The following is a 13,762-nucleotide window of genomic DNA, read 5'->3' as shown; positions in this document are numbered from 1 at the left end:
AGACCACCTACAACCATCTGATCTTTGACAAACCTGACAAAAGCAATGGGGAAAGGACTCCCTGTTTAATAAATGGTTCTGGGAGAGATGGCCAACCATATGCAGAAAATTGAAACCGGACCCCTTCCTTATACCATATCCAAAAATTCACTCAAAATGGATTAAAGACTTAAATGTAAGGCCAGGCGTGGTGGCTCATGCCTGTAATCCCAGCACTTTGGGAGGCCAAGGTAGGCGGATCACCTGAGGACAGGAGTTTGAAACCACCCTGCCCAACATGGCAAAACTTTGTCTCTACTAAAAGTACAAAAAAAATTAGCCAGGCATGGTGGCAGGCACCTGTAATCCCAGCTACTCAGGAGGCTGAGGCAGGAGAATCAGTTGAACCAAGGAGGTGGAGGCTGCAGTGAGCCAAGATCATGCCATTGCACTCCAGCCTGGACAACAAGAGTGAAACGCCATCTCAAAAGAAAAGAAAATACTTAAATGTAAAACCCAAAACTGTAAAAACCCTAGAAGAGGGCCAGGCACGGTGGCTCATGTCTGAATTCCAGCACTTTGGGAGGCCAACAGGGGCAGATCACTTGATGTCAGGAGTTCAAGACCAACCTGGCCAACGTGGTGAAGCCCCATCTCTACTAATATAATAATTAACTGGGTATGATAGTGGGTGCCTATAACCCCAGCTACTCGATAGACTGAGGCAGGAGAACCACTTGAACCTGAGAGGCGGAGGTTGCAGTGAGCCAAGATCAGCCACTATACTCCAGTCTGGGCAATGAAGTGAGACCCTGTCTCAAAAAAAAAAAAAAGAACAACCCTGGAAGAAAATCTAGGCAGTATCATTCAGGACATAGGCACAGCCAAAGATTTCATGACGAAAATGCCAAAAGCAATTGCAACAAAAGCAAAAATTGATAAATGAGATTTAATTAAACTGAAAAGCTTATGCACAGCAAAAGAAACTATCATCAGAGTGAACAGACAGCCCTACAGAATGGGAGAAAAATTTTGCAGTCTGTCCGTCCAACAAAGGACAATAGTGGAGAAGACCCAAGAACTCCCAGGAAGGAGGGAGAAAGAAATGCGATTTAAAATGGCCTCCAACTATTCAGTAGCAATACTGGAAGCTAGAAAGCAATGGGGGAGGCAGTAGTTCAAAAATTAAAAGGAAATTATTTCCAAACTAATTTTTTTTTTTGAGACTGCAGTTTTATTATTACTCAAATCAGTTTCCCCGAGCATTTGGCGATAGTTTTTTAAGAACAGTTTGGTGTGGGGGACTCCAGACTAGAATTCCGTGCTGTGTCCACATGACTTCTGTACAGAGAAAGGCTTCTTTCAGACATGTAGATTTTGTAAAAATTTGACTGCTGCTCACCCTTTGTAAGGAAAAACTAGAGGAGAGAATAAACTAAAAATGAGAAAGAAGGAAATAGGGTGCTCCACATCCGACATAGGCAAAGGAAGACACAGGCTGTGCCTGCGGAGAGCATCCACCAACACTAGAGCGGAGGGCAGGGCCCCGGGAGAGGGTAGACCAGGGACTCAGTTCTTGTGCTGGACCATGTGGAAGAGTGTTAAGTAGTGATAGGTACATGCCAAGGAAGCAGATGAAAACAGGCAATTAGGATTCTCAAGGAAATTTTGAAGAAGGAAGCTTTACTTTGTAATATAAAAAATGTAGTTAAATTCATCATGGCTGAGCGTGTGAGCAATACTTACATGACCATTAACATAAATACTGAATTTAAAATTTACCAACAATTAGGAGAGTGTGGGGATGGGCAGGTGTGAGGTATTGGTGGTGACAGAAGCTGAGGGGGCAAGATTTCAAAGTGGAAAATGTGTTTACTGTCATCAATGTGCTTTTCAGAAACACGGGCTAATGAATAGACGCCTGAGAGTAAATCCCAGACAGGCAGCCAGTACAGGTGCGGCTGGTTCTGTCTGAGGAAGAAGACTTGATGTGGAGTGGGTGACCCTGAGCTGGCTGGATTTGTTTCCAGTCTTGTAGTCTATGTGGTGTTTTCAGATATGCCCTGGATTGTTGGATGAATATGAAAATGAAAGCAGTAGATTTTAGCATTCGACAGCTAACTGTGCAGCTTTAAAAGTGTTGTCTTCGTCTGTCAAGTCAGGGTGCAGTAGATGAAAGCTGTGATTGTCCTTGGATTTTCTGTTTATTTCTCCTTTAAGGGCAGTGGTTAAGACCCTGGGATATACACTTGGCCCTCCATATCCACAGGAAAATAAACAAAAAAAAACAATACAGGCTGGGTGCGGTAGATAACATCTGTAATCCCAGCACTTTGGGAGGCCAAGGCTGGTGGATCACCTAAGGTCGGGAGTTCGAGACCAGCTTGGCCAACATGGTGAAACCCCATTCTCGACTAAAAATACAAAAATTAGCCAAGTATGGTGGCAGTTGCCTGTAATGCTAGCTACTCAGGTGGCTGAGGCAGGAGAATCGCTTGAATCCAGGAGGCCGAGGTTGCAGTGAGCCAAGATCGCGCCAGTGCACTCCAACCTGGGCAACAAGGGTGAAACTCTCTCAAAACACACACGTGTGTGTGTGTGTTAATTTTTAAAAAATACAAATTTAACGCAGTACAGTAAAACTATTTACGTGACATTTACATTGTATTAGGTACATAAATAATCTAGAAATGATTTTATTAAAGTATACAGGAAGCCCAGCATGGTAGCTCAAGCCTGTAATCCCAGCACTTTGGAAGGTCAAGGCAAGAGAATCACTACAGCTCAGGAGACCAGCCTTAGCAACAAAGCAAGACCTCATCTCTACAAAAATAAAAATAAAGTACACAAGAGGGTGTGCATAGATTATATGCAAATACTACACCGTTTTCTATCAGAGGCTATTTGGGTACTGGGGTAGAGGGTCCTGGAACCAGTCCCCTACAGATACCAAAAGACAGCTGTAGAAATTTCTTATTTTGACCAGAAGGGATTGAACAAGCAGCTGGAGCAGTTATGTGGGGGCCTCTGAGCTATTGTCAGCCTCCTTCCTGGGAGGGCTTCATGTCTTACCTCCGTGGCAGGCCCTCACTCTCTTTTTTTTTTTTTTTGAGACAGAGTCTCACTCTGTCACCCAGGCGGGAGTGCAGTGGCACGATCTCAGCTCATTGCACCCTCCACCTCCCAGGTTCAAGCAATTCTCCTGCCTCAGCCTCCCGAGCAGCTGGGACTTACAGGTGGGTGCCGCCACATCCAGCTAATGTTTTTGTATTTTTAGTAGAGGCGGGATTTCACTGCTAGCCAGGATGGTCTTGATCTCCTGACCTCATGATCCTCCTGCCTCGGCCTCCCAAAGTGCTGGGATTACAGGCGTGAGCCACCATGCCCAGCCTAGGCCCTCGGTTTTTTAGACTCTGTCCTAAATATATAAATAATATCTAGGCCGGGCGCGGTGGCTCAAGCCTGTAATCTCAGCACTTTGGGAGGCCGAGGCGGGCGGATCACAAGGTCAGGAGATCAAGACCATCCTGGCTAACACGGTGAAACCCCGTCTCTACTAAAAAATACAAAAAACTAGCCGGGCGAGGTAGCAGGCGCCTGTAGTCCCAGCTACTCAGGAGGCTGAGGCAGGAGAATGGCATGAACCTGGGAGGCGGAGCTTGCAGTGAGCTGAGATCTGGCCAGTGCACTCCAGCTTGGGTGACAGAGCGAGACTCCGTCTCAAAAAATAAATAAATAAATAAATAAATAAATAAATAAATAATATCTAGAGCTGGGGCTGTGGGGATTTTGTTTCCTTTTGTTGATGTTTTGTTTTGCTTTGTTTTTGAGAATACAATTTAGGAGAGGAACTTTGAGAATGTAGTTGAAATCCTCCAATATTTTACTTTTTTTTTTGAAATGGAGTTTCCCTTTGTCGCTCAGGCTGGAGTACAGTGGCGCAGTCTCTGCTCACTGCATCCTCCACCTCCTGGGTTCAAACGATTTTCCTGCCTCAGCCTCCTGAGTAGCTAGGATTACAGGCACCGGCCACCATGTCCAGCTCATTTTTTTTTCTTTTTTTTTTTTTTTAATTCCTGACCTCAGGTGATCCGCTCACCGCGGCCTCCCAAAGTGCTGGGATCACAGGCGTGAGCCACCGCACCTGGCCTTCAATATTTTACTCTCAGTAGAAATTAGAGTGACTTAGTGTTTGGGCAATATTTGGGGAACTAGGAAGCTTAAGTCCTCATTTAGACCCTAACATTTGTATCTCGGCTTTGAGAACATCTCACTCAGGATTTTTTTTTTAATTGAGATAAAATGTATATGCCATAAAATTCACCATGTTGAAGTATGCAATTCAGTTGTTTTAGGATACTTACACAGTTGTGTGACCATCACTACTATCTAATTTCAGAACATTTTCTTCAACCCAAAAAGAGACCCTCATACTCTTTAGCAGTTACTCCGCCAGCCCCCAGCAACCACTAATATCCAGAACAGGCAACCATCAGGACATTCCCTCTATGGATTTACCTATTCTAGGTATTTCATATAAGTGGGATCATATAAACATGTCTATTGTGTGTAGTGTTTCCTTGTTTCCAAGTTCACTCATGGTAGCATGTATCAGTGTTTTATTCCTTCTTATGGCTAAAGGGGTTTGTTTTTTTCTTTGGAGCTGTCTCTAAGGGGACTGTGTCCCTCACTCTGCTACCTCTTACATTGAGTTTGCAGACAAGAGTAAATGTTGGTAATATCAAACGTATAGTGGCTGAAATTCCCAAGCAGTGTCTCAGATGTTTTTTAAATTTTATTTTGAAACCATTTCAAGCTTATAGAAAAGCTACACAAACAGCACAGAAAGGTCCTGCTGGCCTTTACCTGAGATGCCCATCTGCCTTTAACTGGTTGTCCCAGTGTTACTTACTGCAGAAGGTCCAATCTGGGAGCAAATGCTGTACCCAGGCATTATGTTTCTCTGGTCTCTGCAATCTGGAACGTTCTTCTTTCTTTGGTTTTCATGACCTTGACATTTTGGAAGATTACAGGGCAGTCATTTTGTAGAATGTTTATGATATGGGATTGTCCAGTGCTTCCTCAGGATCAGACCCTGGGCTCACTGCCTAGGTGAGAAACTCCCGGAGTGGTGATGTATGCTGATTCATGTAGTACATAGGGTCCATCTGTCCCGTTGGTGGTGGTGGTACCATTGATCACTTGGTCAAGATGATGTTTGCCAGCTTTTCTGTATACAGAGTTACTTTTGACTAGATAGTGGCTCATGCCTATAGTCCCAACAGAGGCTGAAGCAAGAGGACCACATGAGGCCAGGTGTTTGAGACCAGCCTGGGCAACATAGCAAGACCCCATCTCTACAGAAGGTCCTGCTGGCCTTTTCCTGAGATGCCCATCTGCCTTTAACCAGTTAAACAAAAAAATTAAAAATAGAAAATTAGCCAGGATTGGTATCAGGTGCCTGTAGTCCCAGCTGCTCCAGAGGCTGAGACAGAATGATTGCTTGAGCCCGAGTTTGAGGCTCCTTATCTCTTAAGGAAAGAAAAGTTACTTTTTGTCCTTTGTAACTAAGTATTTCCTGAAGAGATACTTTGAGACTAAGTAAATATCTTGTACCTCGTCCCACTCATCTTCTAGTTAGATCACTATGATGGTTGCCCAATGATGACTCTTTAAATCCTGTTCTTGCTACTACTGGAAGGAAGAGTTTTCTCTCCATTTATTTAGTTTATGTCTCTGTGGATTCATAGATTCAAATCTGATACTTGATAATCTGTAGGTTTCATTATTTATTTTTATCTTTAACTTTCCTGCATTTGGCCCAAGGGAGGCTCTTCAAGCTGCCTCTCGTCCTTTTTTTTTTTTTTTTTTGAGACAGAGTCTCGCTCCATCGTCCGGGCTGGAGTGCAGTGGCCGGATCTCAGCTCACTGCAAACTCCGCCTCCCAGGTTTACACCATTCTCCTGCCTCAGCCTCCCGAGTAGCTGGGACTACAGGTGCCCGCCACCTCGCCCAGCTAGTTTTTTGTATTTTTTAGTAGAGACGGGGTTTCACCATGTTAGCCAGGATGGTCTCCATCTCCTGACCTCGTGATCCGCCCATCTCGGCCTCCCAAAGTGCTGAGATTACAGGCTTGAGCCACCACGCCCAGCCTCATGTCCTTCTTATATGTCCTTTTATTTTATGAGCACTTCTTTGCTTTCTTACAAAATAAGACATGCCAGGCTTGTTTTGTGCTTTGCCTGCTTCACCGTGGAGTCAGACATTTCCCCACAGAGCCCAGCCGTTTTAGTGAAGGCTGGTATTTAGAGACCAAGATCCATGCACTCAGTGTGCCCATTGCTTTGTGGGGTGTCACCACTCCTGGCCCTCTCAATAGACAGTGCTACACACGTGTACATACACCCAGTCACCTCACATATCTATATTTACCTCTATATCTGTGTCTGTATCTGCTGAGACTAGGAATTCCCATCGTTTGCTCCTGTTACACTAGCACTATGTTCTAGCTTCAGTGAGAAACCTGACTCTACTCCCAGCCCTGCCTGGCCACTATCACTGCCCCTTCCAGACTACCCTCCTTGCAGGAGCGAACTTCAAAAAATGTATAACATTAACACTGATTTTAAAATTTTGCAATAAAACCTTATCAAAGAAATTAAAATTAGCCAGGTGTGGTGGGTCACGCCTGTAATCCCAGCACTTTGGGAGGCCAAGGTGGATGGATCACCTGAGGTCAGGAGTTCAAGACCAGCCTGGCCAACATGGTGAAACCCCATCTCTACTAAAAACACAAAAATTAGCCAGGTGTGGTGGCACGCACCTGTAGTCCCTCCCAGTTGCTCAGGAGACTGAGGCAGGAGAATTGCTTGAACCCAGGAGGTGGAGGTTACAGTGAATGGAGATTATACCACTGCACTCCAGCCTGGGTGATAGAGTGAGACTGTCTCAAAAAAAAAAAAAACGCAAATCTTTCCATTTCTTCTTTTAATTGTCTATTTCCTATAAATATTTGAAACAATATGGGGAGAGATACAAGTCCAAGTGTATCTTCCTGGTGAATTGCTTTTAAATTATGTAAGGCTTCTTTCTCATGCATTGTGTCTGATGATAATATTGCTCCACCAGCTTTCTTTTGGTCAGTTGTTGAGTACATCTTTTTCCATCTCTTTGAACCTTTCAGTGTTCTTATGTTCCAGATGTGCCTTGAGTTTGAGACCAGCCTGAACAACATAGCAAGACCTCATCTCTACAAAAAACAATTAAAAATAGAAAATTAGGCAGGATTGGTGTCTGGTGTCTGTAGTCCCAGCTGCTCCAGAGGCTGAGGCAGGATGATTGCTTGAGCCCAGGAGTCTGAGGCTGCAGTGAGTGGAGATTGCACCACTGCACTCTAGTCTGGGCAACAGAGCAAGACTCCCTCTCAAAAAAAAAAAAAAATTAATTATCTTTCTAGAACAGATAGATTAGTTATTGACATTTTAAGTCAGAGCTATTTCAGGTATAATGGTAAAATGCCAAGTAGATTACTGTGTTGTCAAGGATGTAATTTAAGCATTCCCTATTTTATGAGAAAGGGGTTATGTGTTAGATTACAAATGTAATCTGTCTCTTGAATTTCAGGGCACCACCAAAATCAACACTTTCAATTGGTCCAAGGTCCGTAAACTAAGCTTCAAGAGGAAAAGATTTCTTATCAAACTTCATCCAGAGGTTCATGTAAGTATTATTTTTAGCTTTTTGTTTTGTTTCTGTTTTTTTTGAGACAGAGTTTCGCTCTTATTGCCCAGGCTGGAGTGCAATGGCATGATCTCGGCTCACCGCAACCTCCGCCTCCCGGGTTCAAGTGATTCTCCTGCCTTAACCTCCCAAGTAGCTGGAATTACAGGCATGTACCACCACACCTGGCTAGTTTTGTATTTTTAGTAGAGACAGGGTTTCTCCATGTTGCACAGGCTGGTCTTGAACTCCTGACCTCAGGTGATCCACCCGCCTTGGCCTCCCAAAGTGCTGGGATTACAGGCGTGAACCACCACGCCCAGCCTATTTTGACCATTTTTTAACTCATAATTTATTCTGCTAAAACATGAACTACTTTGTAAATCATTTCAGCATAATGCACACAAGAACTCAAGGACAGGATTCGGGACTTAGGTCTGGAGGGGCTGAGGGCAGTCTGCCTAGCTGGTCTCACACTTACCTCCCCCAGGAACCTTGTCACTCACATGTTGCTGGCTGAAAACCCCAGGGTTTCACGTTCAATGGGTCTGGGATGAACCCAAGAAGGTACACATCTGACAAGCTCCCAGGGGCTGCTGAGAACCATGGTTATTGCAGCCTCTTTGTCCTCTAGGTAATGAAGCTGAAGAACAAAGGGTTCAAAATGATCTGAAGCCCCACAGCAATTGAGAGCTTCAGAATGAATTGAGGAGTGCCCCAGTGTTCTCTTGTGTCCTTCATTCAGAAATTGATCTTTGAATAGCTCTAACTGGAGAAGCATTGATTATCAGGAAGTAAATATTCCTTTCTTTACTGACTGCTCATTAATAAAGTAATAATTACATGTGAATTTACTGAAATGAGTAAAAATGGAAAAAATAAATGCCTGTGCAGTGTATTTGGTAAAACCCAGTACTTCCAGTTATTCAAAGATGTTCCAATTGCTGCATTTCCGTTGTACAAAAGGAGTTAGAAAATAAAAAGATTTGCCAAGCTACCGTGGGGTTTGAAGCTTAAGAGATAGCCATGCCTGCGTCAGCCCAGACACATTTTGGGTTATGGGAGATTTAGAGCCCTTGGGCCAGTCAGAAGAAAAGTTCTGCCTTTGCCTTTACAAGGCACTTGAGTGGTGGGGCTTTTGTCACTCACTGGGTTCACGTGTGATATGTAAGTGTGTTTGCTTTTGGTAGAGGGCTTGAAAGTGGCTTTAATTGGTGTACAAATATCTCTTCTGTGGATGAAAGGAAAGTAGAAGGAATGCCAGACACGCATACAAAACACAAGTAAAAGCTGTTTTACTCTGTGACTAAAAAAACAATGTGTCTTGCAGTTATTCTGAGATGACAGGGAAAGTTCACCAAAGCAGCTATTAACTTGAATAGGGCGGTAAGTGGAAGCCGGAACTGTTTGTATCTGCATTTAGCAAAGTCGCACTTGACTTCCTGAGCACTTTTTTAAAGACTAAATGTTAGATTCGAAGTGTTACAGTCTTTGTGGAAGGTAACCGGGTAACATACACCAGCAGGTTCGAAGATGTGCAGCCTTTGAGCTCAGAGTTCCGTTTCTAGGAATGTATCCTGAGGAATAACTGAGAGTGAATGCAGTTTCTTCAGGATGATATTTGTGGGCCTGAAAACTGCATGTCCTGAACATCTAAAACATTCTAGATTTTAAAAATATATACCATGTAGAAACAATTCAGTAATAACATATAAATATGTCAACTGGCATGAAAAATGCCATCCTTTGCTAGGTGGGAAAAGTGTTTACAAAGATATAATTCAGAATGTTGATAGTTGTGTGATTGTGGGTGACTTAATTTTTCTGCTATTTCTACTGTGAATATAAATACTGTTTCTCTTTTCTTAATTAAGCAAATGGAACCAGAAGACTTTGTATACAATTTTTAGAAAATCCTTCCTGGGCTGGGTGCAGTAGTGCACACCTGTAATCCCAGTACTTTGGGAGGCTGAGGTGGGCTGATCGCTTGGGCTCAGGAGTTCAAGACCAGCCTGGCCAACATGACAAAACCCTTTTTCTACAAAAAATACAAAAATCATCTGGGCCTGGTGTCATGTACCTGTAGTCCCTACTGAGGGGTCGGAGGGGAGCGACTGAGGTGGGAGAATTGTTTGAGCCTGGGAGGTTGAAGTTGCAGTGAGCCAAGATCACGCCATTGCACTCCAGCCTGGGCGCAGAGCAAGATCCTGTCTCAAAAAAAATCCTTACTACTTTTTAATTTTGGAATTGCCTATTGTGTGATCTGCTTCCTAAATGTACTTTCTCTTGTCCAATACTTCATTCTTGAATTAATTAACCTTTATGTTTTGTTTCTAGGGACCTTACCAGGACACATTAGAATTTTTGTTGGGTAGTAGAGATGAATGTAAGAACTTCTGGAAGATATGTGTGGAGTATCACACCTTTTTTAGACTTTTGGACCAACCTAAGCCAAAAGCGAAAGCCGTCTTCTTCAGCCGGGGCTCCTCCTTCAGATACAGGTAGGGGCCATGCCATGACTTGCATGGGCCCCTCACTGGTTTGTAAAGCTGAGAAAATAGGTAATTCTTAGTCAAGAAAGAAATGTTATAAAATATTTCAGAGAATTACACACAAAGTGGAGGTATTGTGAAAGAATAACTAGAGGAAGCATATGAAATAAAATAGTGGAAAAAAATAGGCTTAATTAAAACTTTGCTTACAAATTCAGTTACGCTTACTGCAAAGTATAACTTTAAAATATATATGTGGGCCAGGCCCGGTGGCTCACACCTGTAGTCCCAGCACTTTGGAAGGCCAAAGCAGGTGGATCATTTGAGGTCAGGAACTCGAGATCAACCTGGCCAACATGGTGAAACCCCATCTCTACTAAAAATACAAAAATTAGCTGGATGTGTTGGCGGGCACCTGTAGTCCCAGCTACTCGGGAGGCTGAGGCATGAGAATCACTTAAACCCAGGAGGCAGAGATCTCGCCACTACACTCCACCCTGGCCAATAGAGCAAGACTCAGTCTTAAAAAATAAAATATAGGCTAGGTGCAGTGGCTCACACCTGTAATCCCAGCACTTGGGAGGCCGAGGCGGGCGGATCACGAGGTCGGAAGATCAAAACCAGCCTGGCTAACACGGTGAAACCCCGTCTCTACTAAAAATACAAAAAAAAAAAAAAAATTAGCCGGGCGTGGTGGTGGGCGCCTGTAGTCCCAGCTACTTGGGAGGCTGAGGCAGGAGAATGGCGTGAACCTGGGAGGCAGAGCTTGCAGTGAGCCGAGATTGCACCACTGCTCTCCAGCCTTTTTTTTTTTTAATAGAAAAAAAATTTAAAAATAAAATATATATGTGTATATTTATGAGAGAGGATAAGTAAATCTTTTCTTTTGTCTTTTACTCTGTAAAATTAATGCTGACTTACTGTTCTTTATTTAAAATCTGAATCTTTATTCACAGTGGAAGAACTCAGAAGCAACTAGTAGATTATTTCAAAGACAGTGGAATGAAGAGAATTCCATATGAAAGGTAAGCTCTGGCCTTTATGATGTAAAGTGTGTGCTTTTAAAATTAATATTTAAATATATATATATGGAGAGAGAGAGAGAGTGAGAAGAGTGACTGAGTCTTGCTCTGTCACCTAAGCTGAAGTACAGTGGCACAATCACAGCTCACTGCAGCTTCAGACTCCTGGGCTCAAGCAATCCTCCTACCTCAGCCTCCCGAATAGCTGGGACTATAGGCACACACCACCATCCCCTGGCTAGTTTGTTTTTTTGGCTTTTTTTCTGTAGAGACAGGATCTTGCTGTGTTGCCCAGGCTGGTCTCAAACATGTGGGCTCAAGTAATCCTTCAACCTCAGCCTCCCAAAGTGCTGGGATTATAGGTGTAAGCCACCATGCCCAGCCTATTTTAAATATTAATCTTTACTTGACTAAAAGTCACTTCAAATACATGAACATGTATTTTTACAGGAGTTCAGTTTCAATGTTTTAAAGAAAGTGGATTTGTAATTTTTTTTTCTTTTGAGACAGAGTCTCGCTCTGTCACCCAGGCTGGAGTGCAGTGGTGCGATCTCGGCTCACTGCAAGCTCCGCCTCCCAGGTTCATGCCATTCTTCTGCCTCAGCCTCCCGAGCAGCTGGGACTACAGGCACCCGCCACCACGCCTGGCAAATTTTTTGTACTTTTAGTAGAGATGGGGTTTCACCTTGTTAGCCAGGATGGTTTCGATCTCCTGACCTCATGATCCGCCAAGCTCAGCCTCCCAAAGTGCTGGGATTACAGGCATGAGCCATCGCGCCCGGCCTGTAATGTTTTTATATAGACATTGTATACACAGAGATATTTTTCATTTCTCTTCTGTATGGCTTAGCTTATATGTATTTTTTACATAGTATAGTAATTTTTTTTTTTTTTTTATTCTGAGATGGAGTCTTGCTCTGTCGCCCAGGCTGGTGGAGTGCAGCGGTGTGATCTCAGCTCACTGCAAGCTCCACCTCCCAGGTTCACACCATTCTCCTGCCTCAGCCTCCCGAGTAGCTGGGACTACAGGCGCCTACCACCACACCCAGCTAATTTTTTGTATTTTTAATAGAGACAGATTTTCATAGTGTTAGCCAGGATGGTCTTGATCTCCTAACCTCATGATCCACCCACCTCAGCCTCCCAAAGTGCTGGGATTACAGGCGTGAGCCACCGCACCCGGCCTATAGTAAACTTTTAATCTGAACATTCTTGTTGTTTCTCTGCATGTGGAATTTTTTCCTTTAGTGTGAGTGTGTAATCTTACCTCTCTTGGGACCTCTGTTTTTTATTTGAATTCTTATTTTCCATTATCCTGCCCCTTTCTAGTTAGATACCTCTTAGCTACATTTTCATGGGAGGTTTTCTTCATGGATGCAGTACATGCTTGCTGCTTTAAAAACAGGCGCTGAGTAGGGGAGGGTTTGGTTTCTCACAGCTTGTTCTCTGTTTTGCAGAAGGCACAGCAAGACTCACATGTCCATTCGTGCTCTGACTGCAGACCTACCAAAACAGGTTAGTGTTTTCTGGTTAAAAATGTAGACAATAGGCCGGGCGCGGTGGCTCAAGCCTGTAATCCCAGCACTTTGGGAGGCCGAGACGGGCGGATCACGAGGTCAGCAGATCGAGACCATCCTGGCTAACACGGTGAAACCCCGTCTCTACTAAAAAATACAAAAACTAGCCGGGCGAGGTGGCGGGCGCCTGTAGTCCCAGCTACTGGGGAGGCTGAGGCAGGAGAATGGTGTAAACCCGGGAGGCGGAGCTTGCAGTGAGCTGAGATCCAGCCACTGCACTCCAGCCTGGGCGACAGAGCCAGACTCCGTCTCAAAAAAAAAAAAAATGTAGACAATAGTAGTTACCTGTACTCTTTTGGAAAATAATCTGTCATTGTAACAAGAGTCTTAAAATTAATGATATTATTTAATTCAGCAATTCTAATTCTGGGACTCTGTTTTCGGAAAGGAGTCCTATATAGAAAACCAGCAGGGCAGTGGCTCATGCCTGTAATCCCAGCACCTTGGGAGGCCAAGGCAGGAGGATTGCTTAAGTCCAGGAATTCGAGACCAGCCTGGGCAACATGACGAAATCTTGTCTCTACAAAAAATACAAAAATTAGCCGAGCACGATGGTGGCTCACGGGTAGTCTCAGCTACTCAGGGAACTGAGGTGGAAGAATGGCTTGAACCCAGGAATTCGGGGCTACAGTAAGCCAAGATAGTGCCACTACACTCCAGCCTGGATGACAGAGCAAGATCTCATCTCAAAAAAGAGAGAGAGAAAGCCTGTATGTTGAGATGTGCATTGTAATGTTGTTTATAATACACTACAAAATCCTGACAACTCTAATCTGTGCCAGATGACTTACTAACTACGTTTTTAGCTGTATTCACTTAGTAGGATTTTTTGTTAACCACTAAAAACGTGGCTTAAAAAAGAGTATGTGGTAACATGGGGAAATTCTTGCTGTTATGTTACAAATGAAAAGCAGGAAACAAATTTATATCTCTATGTCTTTGTCATGATTGTGACTATATCAAAACAAAGATA

General features: G+C 43.7%; 1 protein-coding gene across 5 annotated transcripts in view; it reads left to right on the top strand.

The window, feature by feature from the left end:
- The window catches only part of FARP2 (FERM, ARH/RhoGEF and pleckstrin domain protein 2), a 145,224-nt gene that overhangs the window by 72,790 nt on the left and 58,672 nt on the right, over positions 1 to 13,762 (top strand). For all 5 annotated transcript variants that reach the window (XM_010376991.2, XM_030915992.1, XM_030915993.1 and 2 more), the window contains exons 9-12: positions 7,603 to 7,698; positions 10,036 to 10,199; positions 11,147 to 11,215; positions 12,670 to 12,727. In XM_010376991.2, the coding sequence (XP_010375293.2) occupies positions 7,603 to 7,698; positions 10,036 to 10,199; positions 11,147 to 11,215; positions 12,670 to 12,727 (387 nt within the window). The remainder of the gene's footprint in view (positions 1 to 7,602; positions 7,699 to 10,035; positions 10,200 to 11,146; positions 11,216 to 12,669; positions 12,728 to 13,762) is intronic.

Source organism: Rhinopithecus roxellana, chromosome 14 (assembly GCF_007565055.1).
Source record: "Rhinopithecus roxellana isolate Shanxi Qingling chromosome 14, ASM756505v1, whole genome shotgun sequence".
Classification (NCBI taxonomy): Eukaryota; Metazoa; Chordata; class Mammalia; order Primates; family Cercopithecidae; genus Rhinopithecus; species Rhinopithecus roxellana.
The sequence above is the reverse complement of the archived record's forward strand: the minus strand, read 5'-3'. Positions and strand labels throughout refer to the sequence as shown.